Source organism: Mus pahari, chromosome 17, assembly GCF_900095145.1.
Source record: "Mus pahari chromosome 17, PAHARI_EIJ_v1.1, whole genome shotgun sequence".
In the NCBI taxonomy this organism is placed as follows: Eukaryota; Metazoa; Chordata; class Mammalia; order Rodentia; family Muridae; genus Mus; species Mus pahari.
This window is the reverse complement of record NC_034606.1, coordinates 54,057,118-54,073,099: the sequence shown is the minus strand read 5'-3', so window position 1 is coordinate 54,073,099 and position 15,982 is coordinate 54,057,118. Positions and strand designations below refer to the sequence as shown.

At 51.4% G+C, this 15,982-nt stretch overlaps 2 protein-coding genes across 2 annotated transcripts in view; one reads left to right on the top strand and one right to left on the bottom strand.

The window, feature by feature from the left end:
- Window positions 1-4,162, top strand: part of Tubgcp6 (tubulin gamma complex associated protein 6) — a 25,323-nt gene extending 21,161 nt beyond the window's left edge. The window contains exons 17-26 of the mRNA XM_021216792.2: window positions 1-429; window positions 657-715; window positions 854-1,007; window positions 1,097-1,265; window positions 1,353-1,494; window positions 1,708-1,902; window positions 1,981-2,113; window positions 2,188-2,401; window positions 2,485-2,684; window positions 2,766-4,162. Of these exons, the coding sequence (XP_021072451.1) occupies window positions 1-429; window positions 657-715; window positions 854-1,007; window positions 1,097-1,265; window positions 1,353-1,494; window positions 1,708-1,902; window positions 1,981-2,113; window positions 2,188-2,401; window positions 2,485-2,684; window positions 2,766-2,857 (1,787 nt within the window). The 3' untranslated portion in view covers window positions 2,858-4,162. The remainder of the gene's footprint in view (window positions 430-656; window positions 716-853; window positions 1,008-1,096; window positions 1,266-1,352; window positions 1,495-1,707; window positions 1,903-1,980; window positions 2,114-2,187; window positions 2,402-2,484; window positions 2,685-2,765) is intronic.
- Selenoo (selenoprotein O) lies at window positions 2,929-13,936 on the bottom strand. The gene is made up of 9 exons (XM_021216794.2): window positions 13,368-13,936; window positions 10,071-10,274; window positions 8,683-8,869; window positions 7,289-7,419; window positions 6,242-6,522; window positions 4,492-4,636; window positions 3,820-4,005; window positions 3,524-3,680; window positions 2,929-3,437 (listed from the first exon to the last, which is right to left on the bottom strand). Exons 1-9 carry the CDS (start codon window positions 13,922-13,924, stop codon window positions 3,291-3,293), a joined length of 1,995 nt encoding a protein of 664 aa, XP_021072453.1. The 5' UTR covers window positions 13,925-13,936; the 3' UTR covers window positions 2,929-3,290.
- Window positions 13,937-15,982: the final 2,046 nt, after the last annotated feature.

The window sequence follows — 15,982 nt, the reverse complement described above, 5'->3', positions numbered from 1 at the left end:
CAGACGTGACTCCTTCTCGGCCACGGTGGAATGTCCACGGGCATGTGTCAGATGCCAGCATCAAGGTTGGGGAGAATGTATCAGACGTGACTCCTCGGCCACGGTGGAATGTCCACAGGCACGTGTCAGAGGCCAGCATTAGGATTGGGGAGAATGCATCAGATGTGGATCTTCAGCAGCGTGGATGTGCTCAGCCTCCCTTGATTCTGGAGGAGCCCTTGCCAGAAGCTGAGGCTGACCTCAAGCCCCATCAGTGTCCCCCTGCTTATGTGTCTGAGGCAGTGCTTGGTGTGGAAGCACAGAGCCCTGCTCTAGAATGTGGGCCACAGCTACCTGAAGAAACGAAGCCTACAGAGGAAGGTAACCTACAGACCAAGATCCTTGTGGCTGAGCCGAGCATGCTGGGAAGTGGCATCCTTGAAGAGAAAGGTCAGAGTGGGCAGTGCTGGTCAGGGTGGGACCGTGGCATACTGGAAAGGCAGTGGCACGCTGGAAAGGCAGTGGCACGCTGTCCTTTGTGATCCTTGTCTGTCAGCCTGGATCAGGTTGCTGCTGGGGTGGGAGTGGGAGACTGGAGGGGTTCTTTTGGCCAATCTCACTAGGTCTTCTCAAGCAGGCACTGGCTACTAATGGCCCATTATTTTCTGTGGATCTAGGCCCAGGGAGGAGCAGGGATGCTGAAGACCTTTCTCCATGTTTGCCTTCAAGCTCACAGGTCAGGAGTGTGCATGGAACGCCACCACATGGGGTCTCCATAAGCCCATTTCCTTTTCAGCACAAGCAAAATGGGGTGGGGGGCAGAGAGTAGTGTACTGTGTAAGGATACAGTTCTTTGAGGTTGGCCTCTTTTTAGGAAGACACAGCTGTCCCCAGCAGCCCAGGCCCTAGTGACAAGATATCAAACACAGAAGCGGAGGCCAGACGCTGGGGCAAGGAGCAAGCCTATTTGACAGCCCTCACAAAACTCTACCGCCTGGAGCAGTACCCGGACAGCTATGAGAGCATGTGTGAGTGGCCAGTCCCAGTGGGCAGGCGGGGCTGTGATGCTCTAGGGCCGTATCCCTAAATTTCAGCAAGTCTGTCTTGTTTCCCACAGCAGAGCCTCCTGTTGCTCACCTGGTACACCACATGCTTCCCCGGGCCTTTGCTTTCCCTGTTGACCCCCGAGTTCAGTCAGCAGTAGACGAGAGTGCAGTGCAGCTGAGTGAGCTGCTGACGTTGCCTGTGCTTATGAAGCGCTCCCTTATGGCGCCTCTGGCTGCCCAGTGAGTGCCTCCACCTGCCCAGCTGTAGCAGCCTGCCCTCCCTCTCCTGCCTGCCCTGCCCCCTAACCCTTAGCTCTCCCTCCCCAGCGTCCGCCTGGTCAGCAAAGCCGCAGTTGACTACTTCTTTGTGGAGCTGCACCTGGAGACACACTTTGAGGCACTGCGCCATTTCCTCCTGATGGAAGATGGAGAGTTCGCTCAGTCCCTTAGTGACCTGCTCTTCGAGAAGGTAGCTCTAAGATATGCAGCTGGAATCAGGCTGGCCAGTAGAGGTGTTGTGGGTAGGATGCAGATGGCTGCTGGCCTCAGGCCCACCCAAACATGTTATAGTCCCCAGCAATATGGTGACACGGTGCTGCTCGGGCAGAACTTGGGTTGCTGGGCAATTAGGGAGGGGCAGGGCACAAACCTGGGACTCCTTGACACATTTTCTTTTCCTTAGCTAGGGGCTGGGCAGACACCTGGGGAGCTGCTCAACCCATTGGTCCTTAACAGCATCCTGAGCAAGGCACTGCAGTACAGCCTCCACGGGGACACCCCGCATGCTTCCAACCTGTCTTTTGCCCTCAAGTACCTGCCTGAAGTGTTTGCCCCAAATGCCCCAGATGTGCTGAGCTGCCTGGAGCTCAGGTACAAGGTCAGCAGTGTCCTGCCACGGGTGTATAGGGGAGATGTATCTTAAAGCTGTATGTACTAAGTAGGGCTTCCTGAACAGGTTGACTGGCCCCTCAACATCGTCATCACCGAGAGCTGCCTGAACAAGTACAGTGGCATCTTCTCCTTCCTGCTGCAGCTGAAGCTCATGATGTGGACACTCAAAGACATCTGCTTCCACCTCAAGCGCACAGGTGAGGCCTGGCCCACGTCTGTCCTACCCATGTGTGGCTTCAGGCTGCTGCTTACGCTCTTTGTTCTTTCCCAGCCCTCGTGAGCCACACAGCTGGCTCAGTGCAGTTCCGACAGCTGCAGCTCTTCAAGCATGAGATGCAGCACTTTGTGAAGGTCATCCAGGGTTACATTGCTAACCAGATCCTGCATGTCAGCTGGTGTGAGTTCAGAGCCCGTCTAGCTGTGGTGGGTGACCTGGAGGAGATTCAGCGGGCCCATGCCGAGTACCTGCACAGGGCTGTTTTCAGGTGAGACAGGCAGGCACCTGGACTTGGGTATGCCCTGGTCAGGCTGGGCAGACCACCAGCAGCTCTACCCTCCACTCCACTAGGGGCCTACTGACAGAGAAGGCAGCACCAGTCATGAACATCATCCATAGCATCTTCAGCCTGGTGCTCAAGTTCCGAAGCCAGCTCATCTCTCAGAACTGGGGCCCGGCCACTGGCCCCCGTGGTGCCGAGCACCCCAACTTCCCCCTCATGCAGCAGTCCTATAGCACCTTCAAGTACTACTCCCACTTCCTCTTCAAAGGTAAGCCCTTCTTTTGGGCTGGGCTGCTGGGGTGGCCAGGCTCAGGGCGGGCAGGAGCCTGAGCGTTGGATGCCTCTCCAGTAGTGACCAAGCTGGTGAACCGAGGCTATCAGCCCCACCTGGAAGACTTTCTGCTTCGCATCAACTTCAACAACTACTACCAGGATTCCTGAGGACAGACAGGACCATGGCTGCATTCCCATTTTACCTGGATGGGGCTAGGGCCAAGGCAGTGACCAGAGATAGACCTGAAGAAGCTGTTTTATTTAGGGGCCTGGGAGATTCAACAGGTGTGAAGCCCTGCCCTTTGGGGCAAAATGCACAGACAGGCCACAAGGCTTACTTACTTAGGCCCGTTTGCATACTTAGAACCATGAGACTGATATCCTAGCAGGAAGCACTATGTGCTGATGGCATGTTGAATGCTAGGCCAGGGCAGTACTGCTAAGGTAGTATCAGACAGAGATGGGTCAGGTTTTGACTGGAGACCTCTGCCGTCATGGAGAGACTGAGGACAGGCATCCCAGTGGTCTCAGCAACTCAGCAGCACTGGGGAGGCCTCGGGAGACTCCAGACAAGTGGAGGACACCGAGGCCTTTATGAGGATCATGTTACACAGAGTTCTGCTGCCCAGAGGGGTGGCCTGCTACTGTAGGAAGATTGCTCCTCAGTGCTCCTTGCCACTGCTTCAGGGCCTGTGGCCTCCTCTTCACTGTGGTAAGGAGACTCTAGCAGCTTCAGGACACGCCGCACCTGGAGAACAGGTGAAAAGAACTCGGTGAGCGCTTATTTAATGACATGTCCATGAGAGGAAGGGACAACAGCTAGTGTGTGCTTGCCTCTGAAAAGTCTCCATTTTCAGCAGCTTCAATGGCTTTCTGTGCAATATAGTTCCTCAGGACGTACTTGGGGTTGTTGGCACGCATGACGCGTACACGTTCTGCCTGCCAGGCAGCAGTGTCTTCAACACCCTCCTTCTCCTTGTCCAGACGGTCTCTGGAATCAAAATCCTAGCTGGTTTTTCCCAACAAAGAACTTCATGCCCTATGCCCTCAATTCAGGGCCATCTGCAGCCCCCATCTAAGGTGGCCATTGTGTCAAGATGCCAGTACAGATGACCCCGGGAGCTGCCTACCTGTAGTCCTGAAGCCAGGCTTCCCAGTGGTCTCTGTTCTTGCTCTGCAGGTCAGAGGGGCTCAGCTGTTCTAGCCGTGACTGATGCTCCACACGTTCTAGCTCCTTTGTGACATTGGCTTGCGTACCAATGAGTGCAAAGAGCTGTGGGTTCGACTGTGCAAGCATCAGCATCATAGAGAGCTGCCTGTAAGGAGGGTGGCATGGGAAGTAGCTCAGGTGCTGAGGCAACTTCCAAATTGCTACACCCCACCCAGGGGACCATCCGTCCTGGGTGTGTCTACAGATGTCAAGTGTCGTTGCCTCTTGATGGTTACTGCTCCTTTCCCCACTAAAGTCCTTTTTTCATAACCAGCCTCTGGGGTGTTACTAGAAAGCCCGTAAGCCACCATGTGCCATATCTCTTCCTAGCTGAATGCAGCCTGCACACCCTGTAGGAGAGCGTGGGAAGGCACTGTCTGCTTGGCATCTCCATTCCAGTCCATCTATGTCTTGCTTTCTTCTTGTTGGTGTCCTGGTCCTCAATGGTGCAGAAATTTGACCTCACTGCATTTCATGCCCAGGAATGGTGCCGGCTGCCAGGCCCCCAGTGCACTTGGGAAGCGCTCTGACTGGAAGTCTGCAGCTTCCCTGCTGCTCCCCTTCTGAAAACTAATTCTGAGGGTGTACTTACCGGGGATCCATCTGCGGTCTGAAGGCGAGCCTTAGCTCTTCCAGAGAGGCACACTGGGAGGTCAGCCTGCTCAGGAACTCGGCTGAGTCTGACGGGTCAGCCGGGAAGGAGCTCAGAACACAGAAGGTGTTAGTGAAGTCAGCACCTAGAAAATGAGCTGCTCAGTGCCTGGGAGGCACATGCTGGACCCTGTTACTCCCCCAGCCTGTTTCCTTAGGCTAGTACATCTGTTACCAGCCCTTTGTAGGTCTCCAGGCATAGATGTGCCTGATACACTGTGGCTATTAGCTTGACCTAGCAACCATCCTCACCGCAACTCTTGAGCAATATATAAAAGTAAGTGCAAACTGAGGGCTGGTGGGTGAGTTTGCTTAATGGACAGTGGTACTTGCTGCCATACCTGCTGGCCCAGGCTACATCTTGGAGACACATATCATGAAAGAACTGAGTTTTTTTGCAAATTGTCCTGCTTCTACACCTCTACAATGTATACTGTAGTGTGCACACAATATTTTTTTTTTCCCTTTTGGTTTCTTAAGACAGGGTTTCTTCGTGTAGACCTGATTGTCCCGGAACTTGCTTTGTAGACCAGGATGACCTCAAACTTACAGAGATCTGCTCTCCTGCCTGCTCTTGCCTCCCAAGAGCTGGGATAAAGGCATATGCCACTACAGCCCAGCCTCATTTTTTAGCGGTAGCGGTACTCCCCTTTAACTGCAGGACTTGGGCAGCAGAGGCAGGTGGATCCTTGAGTTTCAAGGCCAAACTGATCTCTTGGAAAAACAAAACAAAAGAAAACAAAAGGCTTGCAGAAAACAAACTTGTTGTAAATGAATTCTGTACCCTGCAATGGAGAGGCTGGTTGACAGATGGAAAAAAAAATATGTGATTCAGCCTTACTGCTGTCTATAAAATGCCTGCTTTAGGTCTGAGTGCCTTGAAAATGAAAATGAAAAGATGAAAACAATCCATGCAAATAGTATCTAATGAGGCTGAGGTAGTGTGTGTGGCACATGCACTTAATACCATCAACAGGCAGATCTCTGAGCTTGACGCCAGTCTGGTATATGTGGAGTTCTAGAACAACCAAAGCCAACTAGAGACTCAATCTCAAAAACAAGAAGCTGAGGTGGTCATGCTAACATGGGCAGAAAACAAGCTGGGTATGTAATCCCAGCCTTCGGGAGGCTGGTGTAGGAAGAGCACCAGTTCAAGGCCAGCCTGGGCTAGACTGTCTCCAGACAAGTCTGCAGTTCTAAGTACAGTCAGGAACAAACCACAGATGCTCATCTTAGCTGCTGCTTCCCAATACAATGTGGAAACCAGAGCAGTCAGAAGTAAGCTGAATAGTGACCTAGTAAACTATGCTCTAAGAACTGAAAGCAGGGACTCACACCAAACCAGTAACTGTACACATGTTCAAAGCAGCACTATATGCAACAGGTAACGAGCCCTGGGGGGGTCATTACTATACAACTAGACAGTCAGCATTAAAAATGGAGTTAAGTCCAGACACATGCTACAACATGGAAGAACCTAGGGATCGTCTGTGTATTGACTCACAACTGAGTCCTATGGAGGTTCCTAGAGTGGTCAAACTCACAGAAATCAGAATGGTAGTACCAGGGAGGTAGGCGGAGAGTAGTTAAAGCAGACAGAATTTCAGTTTGGGAATTGGGACTGCCTTCAGTACCACCGAGTTTGGAGAACACTAAATATTTTCCCACAGTGACAGGGTTCTGTGGCTTACCAGTCAGATGCATGGTCTCCAGAAGTTTGGCCACAAGTGTCCCATCTTCTTCCTTCTCCACTCGAATAAGGCCCAGCTTCTTACGCATCTTCTGTAGATAGTGCCTTTGGAACTCAGTGTCAAACTCCTCTTTTAGAATGGCCTCAGCCAGCGCGAGTGGCAGTTCGGGCTCCAGTGCTTCAGCTAGCTTCTGCAGATTCCACTTGCATACCTGGGGCTGCTTACTGTATGTGTAGCGCCCAGCATTGTCAGAGGCATTACACACATGGTCCGGGTCGTACCTGCCATACAGAGAAATGCTATCAGGAGACAGAAGGCAGGCTACTGGCAAGACTGATGACCTTGCCTGTGGCAGCACCATTCTTGCCCTGTGTAGGCCTTGGTCAGTTCTGCCTCAAGGCCAGGGAGGAAACTGCTTGAGACTCAGACTGCCTTAGGCCAGATAGAGCCCCCTCTGCTCCACTCCACCCCCCACCCTTTAGTCCACTTAGAGCCTGGCAAGGGAGGGACTTGTTCTAACTAGCTAAAATGTCACTTTTTGTTCAAAACACTCCAGAGAGGCTAAGTATGGTGGCATGCTCCTATAAACCTATCAGTTCAGGAGCCGGAGGCAAGAGTGCCACAAGTTCAAGGCCAGCCTGGATCACATAATAGATTCCAAAACAAATTGATTTCTACTTGTAGGATTGGTTGACCAGACACTGAGAGAATGAAACATTCAAAAAAGAGACATGAGGGGCTGGAGAGATGATGGCTCAGCGATTAAGAGCTGCTCTTCCAGAGGTCCTGAGTTCAATTCCCAGCAACCACATGGTGGCTCACAACCATCTATGATGGGATCCAATGCCCTCTTCTGGTGTGCCTGAAGACAGTGACTACTCAAATATATATATATATGAGAGAGAGAGAGAGAGAAGGAAGCACCACATAGACCATACTGTTCCCTGGGTTCCTTGGTCCTCTCCCTCACAGGGACCAGTTCCTAGGTGGCCAACAAGCAGAAGGTCCATCACTTACCACCTTGGGGGTGGGGTGGGGGTGGGTTACCTGTCTAGGAAGCCAAAGGGTCCATAGTCGATAGTGAGCCCCAGAATGCTCATGTTGTCAGTGTTGAGCACGCCATGGCAAAAGCCAACACACTGCCATTCGGCCACCATCCGTGCTGTTCGCTGTGTCACCTAGAGCAAAGCAGACTCTGGTTGCTGCCCATCTGCCCTACTCATGCCAGAACACCCCAGTGCATCTCCTGATGCCAGTGGACTTTCTGTAATCCCTAATCCCTTTACCACTGTTCCAGAGTATGTTTCGGGTGAGTTGGTTTATATGGGCTTTTAAGTCCCATTTCCACCGCGTATTCTTTTAAACACTACCAATTTTGGGTTAACCTTAAAAATCAGCAACACAGTCTGATTCCCAGGAAGAAGATCTGATAACAACACTGGGGGAAACATCACAGTCCAGAATGATATTTCCTAAGACCTTCTATTCTAGTTCCATTTTGGGAGCTATAGGGTAATATTACCAACTGCTCATCCAATGACCCAGCCAGATGCAGTCCCTGAACATAAGGTTCCAGTGTAGCTTGGAGAACAGGAGCCCCAAGTGCAGGACTGAGTCACGGCTCCCAGTGCCCAAGCAAGTGGCCTTCTGTGCCTCGCCTCATAGGGAGCACAGGGCTCCCAGGGACCAGGTAGTATGATCACAAAGCAGAAGCTTAAAGGGACAGTGTATGCTGACCAGATCACCCACCTGTTTCTGTGTTGAGAGCATACAGCTCAGCCTCATAACTCCTCCTGCTCTGTGGCTATGTCACCACACCCCCAGCACCTGGGCCAGAGGTGGAAAATAAGAGTAACCTGGTGTGGCCCCATGTGTGACCTCATGGACATGCTCTTAGAATATTCTGCTAACCAGCAGCAATGACATGTATGAGCAAATAATTGACACAGAAACAGGGCCATGGCTAGCCCTTGCGGGGGAGTCCACATCTGTTCCCCCAAGTTGAGATACCAGGTGAGTATGCTGGGTTGAGGTCACAGATCGATGCAGTAGGAATCCAGCATTCACCAGTGATTCTGCCCACGTGTCCTTCCAAGACTAGCTAGTTCTCCTGGGTCTTATAGGTGTAATCAGCACCAGGTGTCTTAATGTCACATCATCAAAATGCCCTGGTGTATGGGATGTGGCGGTACACAGCTTTAATACCAACACTCTGGAGGCAGAGGCAGGCAGATCTTTGAGTCTATAGATCTTTGCTCTACATATAGAAGTTCCAGGCTAGCCAATGCTACTAAGAAAAACTGTCTCAAAACAACAAAACCTTTAAGTATTTCCAGGCTGCCTAGTTCTTGAGGCTATAGGAGAAGATGGGACCTGGATATAGGAACAAGGAACAGAAGAGGACAAAGACACCAGATGGCCAGTGAGGAACCTCTGCCTACCTCTCTGAAAAAGGCAGCGTTCCTCTGTATGTTGTCCGTGTCGTAGGTATGGGCAGCCTGGATTTCAGGGTAGAAAGAGCTGATCACATAGTCAAGCATCCGGATTCGGATATCATCTCGTCCCACGCTAGGGCCTGCACGCCCTGTGTGCTCATCAGGGGGCTTAAAAATTTCAAAGGAGCCGAATCTGTAGGAAAGATCCCAGTGTTCAATGGATCATACCTTGCGAGAAAAAGATAAACCACCATGGCCACAAGGCTGTGTAGCCACTCAGTGGGAGAGCATGCTATGGAGCACTGCCAGATCTGAGTGACAGGCAGGACTCAATTTGGCCAACTGTCAGCCTCTGGCTCCCAGATGCTGGAGACTCATCAGGCCAAGAAACCACCATGACTGTCTACTTTTCCGGCTCCAACTTCACACAGGATTGTGTGTACCTGACACATTGTGAGGACAGCCAAGGGTGGCCTACCCAGAAAGTATGTATGAGTGTCAGTGCTAGCCAGTTAGTGTCCCACAAGGATGCCAGTCATGAATGGAACCTTTTTACATATTTGTTTTTTCGAGACAGGGTTTCTCTGTGTAGCCCTGGCTGTCCTGGAACTCGCTCTGTAGACCAGGCTGGCCTCGAACTCAGAAATCCGCCTGAGTGCTGGGATTAAAGGCATGCGCCACCACTGCCCAGCTTTAAATTTTTTTATGCTTTAAAATTTTTGAGACGGTTTCTCTATAGCCCTGGCTGTTCTTAAACTTGATCTGTAGACCAGGCTGGCCTCAAATTCAGAGATCTATCTGCCTCTGCCTCCTGAGTACTGGGACTAAAGGTGTGCGCCACCATACCCAGCTGACATTTTTTTAAAAAATTGTAGCTGGGTTGATGCTGGCAATTGGTGGGCAGAGGGCAGTGGTGCTATCAATGCTGTCCAAGGCACAGGATGACCTCTACTCTAAAGTCAGCTAAGTCCGGGGAACAGGCCTCTACAGTGCAGCAGTTACCATTTTTGGCCCCTTTCCATCCTTGCTGAGGCCAGAAAAAGCCAGAGGCCAGCAGTGGCCGTGTGTGGTGGGTGAGTACTGAGTACTCGATGGCTGACTAGCCTGGGCACAACAGGATGGAAAATCCTAAGATCACACCAGCCACCTCCTTGTTCACACAGCCCCTGCTGGCTGGACACCAAGCTCAGGTGTAGGTAAGACAGGAGTCTGCAGAAAGGACTGGACTAATGAGTCAGGCACTGCATTGAGAGGCATCTGGAGCTGAGTCCTGACCACAGCCAGGAGCTCTTGCTTGTTCAGGAGCTGGCTCAACATCCTGGCTGCACAAGCATGGATCTCGTATGATCTATGAGCAAGTGCATGTAGATAGGCCTAATGGACCCCAGCATTACCTTATGAAAGTGGGAGCTATACGCAACACAACCGTGCACTTTTCATATTTTGGATTACCATCATAGAACACGTCTCGCATCACTGTAGACTCAGACGTGACGCAGGCCCCGGCCCTCGTGGTGGGGATCCCCAGGTGAAACATGGCTTCACTGCACAGGAACTCACGGATGCTTGACCGCAGGACTTTGCGACCGTCAGCTTGTCTGAAATCAAACACAGGCCAAGGAGCCGGTCAGGCGGAGGTTATTCTGAACCAAGTTTCCCAAGAGCTTTGGGGTAGCCGTCATATGACTCAAGCCAGGTGAAGAGACACCTCCCCTGTGCCCCCCCCCCAGCCACCTTCAAGGCTGCAGTTTTGTCCTCACAAGTGTTACACAACCATACAGTAATTAATGCATACTACCCCCCAGCACTGTCTGCTGTCGTGGGAAATAGGAAACAGTGAGCAGCTACTGAGGCACAAGCTCATGAGGAAGCTGTTAACATTCTCACAGTCCCCATAGTGGGCAGTGCTGTGACACGCATTGCTGGACACGCTGCACATGTCATACCCCTAAAGGAAACAAAACTACACGGCCACATGCCTGTGTCTGGCTGGCGGACTCAGTAGGGTCTGAGCCACCAGTCACGGACCTAGAGAACAAAATGAGGCAAGAACGCCACAGTTATGGGTGGTTTTCGTACTTGAACTCTTCCTATATACTGGGCCTGTTTTGATTTTTAGCAGAATATAGTATAATATTGGATGCCCAGCACAGTGGCTACCTGGGCAGGCTGCATCCATAGCCCCTCCTTACAGGAGTAATGCCTTAGGTACCTGAACCATTAGAGGACCTTGCCTGGAACCCACCAAACTGATCAAACATGCTGTTTATATATGGCCTGGTGATCTCAGCACATGGAAGACAGAAGGATCAAAAGCATAAGACCAAGCTCGGTGTGGAGGCATGTGTGCTTAATTCCAGCACTTGGGAAGCAGAGGTAGATGGATCTCTCCAAGTTCAAGGACAACCACAGTTATGTAGTAAGACCCTGTCTCAAAAAAAGCACAACATAGTCTATGCTAACCTGGTTGGAGTCTAGTTAAGATCGAAGCCACCCACTCATCTCAGGGCTCTAGAAGCCCCGACCCTACAACTACTTCCAACCTTAGCCTCAAGTTTTGGCAGTGTTGAGATGAGAAACCCTGACACACAAGGATAAGACCTAAGCAAGGGTCAAAGGGATCCCTGACTTCATGGAAATATTTTAGCTGACCTCAGGTGTGGAAACACCAACTAAAAATAAATCAAGTATGAAAGGCTAGAGAGTTTGGGCTAGAGAAGATGGCTCAGCGGTTAAGAGCACTGGCTGTTCTTAACAGAACTTGGGTTCAATTCCCAGCACTCATGTGGTAGCTCACAACTGCAACTCCAGGTCCAGGGGATCTGACATCCTCACATAGACACATGCAGGCAACTCACTGACGCATAGAAAATTTTTTTAAAAAGCACTTTTTATGGCTGGATATGTGGTTCAATAGTAGCCTAGGACACATGAGACTCTGGATTTGATTCTTAGCATCAAGATATTTATAAGAAAGCCTTTGCTGGGCAGTGGTGGCGCACACCTTTAATCCCAGCACTCGGGAGGCAGAGGCAGGCAGATTTCTGAATTCGAGGCCAGCCTGGTCTACAGAGTGAGTTCCAGGACAGCCAGGGCTACACAGAGAAACGCTATCTCAAAAAAAAAAAAAAAAAAAAAAAAAGCAAGCAAGCCTTTCAATATCAAATTATGCTGATAACAAGGGTCCCCACCCCTTTGGTAACTGGCAAACAAATTATCAAAATGCAAAGTTTAAGGCTGCTCACAAAATGAGTGAGCTCTGGAATATACGACATCTACTCCTTTCCAAGAGCCTCTGAGAAAGTTGGTCCAGGTGAGCAGCAGGGTGCCAGTGAGAGCATAAATTTGGCTTGGGGATGGGAAGATGAGGAAGAACCCACTATTTTGAGAGATGGAGACAGCTTGGCATTGGGGGATGGCTGGCATGTTAGTGGCTGGTAAAAGAAAGGATGAGAAGCAGATGTAGTGAGATACCATAAAAACCCAATTCCCTGTTTCTTAGTCATCTAACAAGCACCTAAACTATGTAAATCATAGAGTGAAAACCAGGAGCGGAGCCCCCAAGACCTGTCTGTACCTGGGTGGCAGGCTTAGTTAAGAAGAGCTCCTTGGGGGCTGGTGAGATGGCTCAGAGGGTAAGAGCACTGACTGCTCTTCCAAAGGTCCTGAGTTCAAATCCCAGCAACCACATGGTGGCTCACAACCACCCACAATGAGATCCGATGCCCTCTGCTGGGCTGTCTGAAGATAGCTACAGTGTACTCACATATAACAATAAATCTTTAAAAAAAAAAAAAATTCAAAATTTAAAAAAAAAAAAAAAAAAAAAAAAGAAGAGCTCCTTGGGCTGGAGAGATGGCTCAGTGGTTAAGAGCACTGGTTACTCTTCCATAGAACCCAGGTTCAATTCCCAGCACCCACATGGCAGCTCACAATTGTAACTCCTGTTCCAGGGGATCCAACTCTCTCACACATGCAAGCAAAACACAAAAAAGGGGAGGAAGAGGAAGAAGTTGTTCCTTTGGGCTTGTATAGTTTAGGATCCAAGAGTGTCTTGGACACTTGTGGTACTCTCCACTGGACTCCAAGAACTACCCACTCCTCTGTGTGTGTGTATGCAATTAGAACTAACAGGCTTGGGAGAATGGTCACAGAGAAGGTGGGTTTAAGAACGGATTGTGCCCACAGTTCCTAGATAGTGCACAGAGTCTGCTAGAGGCTGGGCAAGTTGAGGACGCATACTGCTTAAGTATGGTTCCAGATAATAGGTCTGGATACCAGCCCAATGCACTGCTTCTGAAAACTAGACTCTGGGCAAGATGTTCAGCAAACAGTATTCAGGGAACTGGCTCCAAAGTCCGCGGTGTGTTTCTGAAAACACATTGGACAGCCATTAGAGGTGTGTCCCCTCCACCTGACAGAATTGGCAGATGGAGAGAGATCTCTGAGTGTCAGCCAGAAAGTAAGCAGGGTCCCTAGCTTCGTGTTTTCTCCGTCTTGCCACTCGGCCCTTCCCTGCCAGCTTCTTTATCTGCCTCCACAAAACCCTTTGCAAAGCAGCTCCACCTAGGTCCTAGCCCTTTCATGGAGTTTGGACATACAGCTGTCCCTACCCGGGCGAAAGCGCCACTGGGCACCTTCCGTTTTCACCCACGCGTGCAGAAGGGTGTCGCCTCCGGGAAGTTCCGCACCTGGAAAAGGGCGTGGGGCCGGCGCCTTTGAGCTGCAGCTCCCAGCGCTCGCCGGCCGCGGTGCACACCTCGCCCAGGTACATGGCGGCGCCGTCGCCCAACTGCCCAGCGAACTGACCGAACTGGTGTCCACAGTAGCAGTGCGCGGCGGGCTCGGTGCCGGGCAGCAACGCATTGCCGCTGAAGAAGAGCGCAGCCTCGGCCTCGACCTCGGCCTCCTCGCTGGTCTCGAGCCCCAGCAAGGCCAGCGCTGGCTCTGACAGCGCCACTAGGCGCGGCCGCTGCAGCGGGGCCGGCCGCGCACGGCTGAAGCAGGCTCCGGGCACCGGCCGCGGGGTGGCCAGGGAGTCCTCCGGCCCGGGCGGCGGCGTCTCCACCGGCAGCGCACGCAGGGCGCGGTTGTCAAAGCGCAGACCTGCCAGCCAACGCGGCGTGGGCTCCATGGCTGCAGCCCAGGCGGATCGGGGCGCCGACGACGGAAGCGCGAGACCGACGCGCCGTGGCCGGGTTCGAGCGACCGCGAGCGACGCCCCGACCGCGGCCCTGAAAGAGGCCATTCGCCGCGTCGCCGGAAGTCCTCTCGCCCGGACCGGAAGTTTTCCCCCCGCCCAGTTAGGGGCTGGTGGGAGGCACGCCCAGAAGCTTGGTTCTGATTGGTCGCCTCTCGTTTTGTCCACTTTCGGGCTCCAAGAAGTCGCAAAGGGTGGACCTGAGACGCTGTTTTAACTTCTGGCATCTAGGCACCATGCCAGCCGAGGTCCGAAGCTCCCGCCCAGGTGACATACGCCAGACTGGACTACTCCCAAGTGTGCCTACAGGCTGAGTGATGTCCCTAAAAAACTACCAGGCCTCCCACCCCCAACTAGTGGTGAAGCCAAGGTCATTCCCTGGGTACTGTGGGTTTGACTGGTACTGTCCGTCACATGCACAGAAACAGACATGGAATCTTTTGACTGTTTTATTCAGACAGCCAACAATCTAAAACAGTAGTTTAGCATCCTAAAGATGTGTCTTTCATCTCATCTTTATCCAGCTGATTATATAGGTAAGTAAACAAAGGCATTTCAAAGATTACTCTTGCCTCTCTGGTCAATCTTGTCTCAGATTTATGGTGTGGATGCTTTTCTCTCCATCTCCTCTCTGTAGCAGGGTTTGCAAACACCAAGAACCTGAGTCCAGTATTGTTCCTGAGTCAGCTGTTTGGATGACACTATTAACGTGTGTGTTTGTGTGTGTGTGTGTATAGATTCCTTTTTACAATAAAGTTCAAATATGTTTTTATAATGTGGAATATGCAGTGCCCTGCCATTAGGACTACTTTTCTCATCTGTTCTGCCCAGAGAAGGGCCAGAAGTCCTGGCAATGTTCCTGGGATCCGTGGGCCAGGTGGGAATTGGCCACCCAAGATTTACTATAGGAATAATTTGGGTCAGCAATAGTACCAGAGCAAGGGCAAAGCAGAGATTGGACAATGGTTCCAGCCGGGGTTCTAAGCCCATCTGAAATCTGGTTCTGCATGTATGCTAGGCCCTCTGTCCCCAAGTCCTTCCCTATTGGTGCCTCAAGTCGCATTTCCCTCGCACACAGCATCCTTCTCTGAAGTGGTAGCATTTCCTCCTCTCTCTGTCCTGTGTCTGTCACTTGCAATCTAGGTGGCTATGGATCTTGATGATGGAGAGGGAGACAGTGCTCAGGGAAACCTATTAGTTTCAAACAGGAGACTTTGAGCACATACAAATGCATGCATCCCTTCCTGGCTGTCTTTCTACTTTTCAGTCTCGGTCTTCAGTTCTACACCCCAAGAATTCATCTCTGGAAATTTGCCTAGGGCCACAGTGGGCTTCTAAAACTACAATGAGGCCAGATGTGGTGGCACACGCCTTTGATCCCAGCACTTGGGAGGCAGAGGCAGGTGAATCTGAGTTCAAGGCCAGCCTGGTCTACAGAGCAAGTTCCAGGACAGCCAGGGCTACACAGAGAAACCCTCTCAACAAAACAAAAACTGAACAAACAAGAACCCCCCCCCCACACACACACAGAAAAACAAAAATCCTGCAATGGACCTAAATGTGCCCCTGGAGCTCCGCATCACTATCAACCCCTCTCCCTCTGCATGGGCAGTGAGAAGGTGGGTAGGTGGTGTTTTCTGTGACAGCCTGTAGCACCTTAACCCTGGCCAGAGCATCTGTATTCTTCTTGCTGCCACTAACACTGACTTCACTGACTACCCTCAGGGTTTGCCTTGCTCTGGCCTGGCAATGATATACAACTGTTTCAGCCTCAATGCTCCTAACACAGGCAAGAAGAACCTACCTTAAGGATCTTCTGATCCACTCCTATGTTCCTCCCCCTCTCCCACTGCCAGGTAATAAAGTGTGAACCAGAGGGTTGTACAGGTGCTGAGCACATGTAAGGCTCATCTTGGCTGGCACATAGATAACCTTGCTAGGCACTAGTGAGCACCAGGGTCCAGCCTGTATACTTTGCTAAGGTGGGTAGTATGTCCCCTGGCATGCAGGAATACCCCCAGCATCCTGCAGACCTTGAGACAGATGACAAAAGAGGAAGCCAGTGCCCCATCGCCTGAGTCCCATTTCCATACACTTCACAAAGCG

Bases quoted from the DNA above. Each gene is read 5' to 3' on its own strand.
- Selenoo (XM_021216794.2), bottom strand. From the start codon at position 13,924: ATGGCCTCTTTCAGGGCCGCGGTCGGGGCGTCGCTCGCGGTCGCTCGA. The intron at 7,420-8,682 runs GTAGGCAGAGGT...GCTTTGCTCTAG, and splicing joins ACGCTGCCTTTTTCAGAGAG to GTGACACAGCGAACAGCACG. The intron at 3,438-3,523 runs GCAAGCACACAC...CCTGTTCTCCAG, and splicing joins AAAATGGAGACTTTTCAGAG to GTGCGGCGTGTCCTGAAGCT.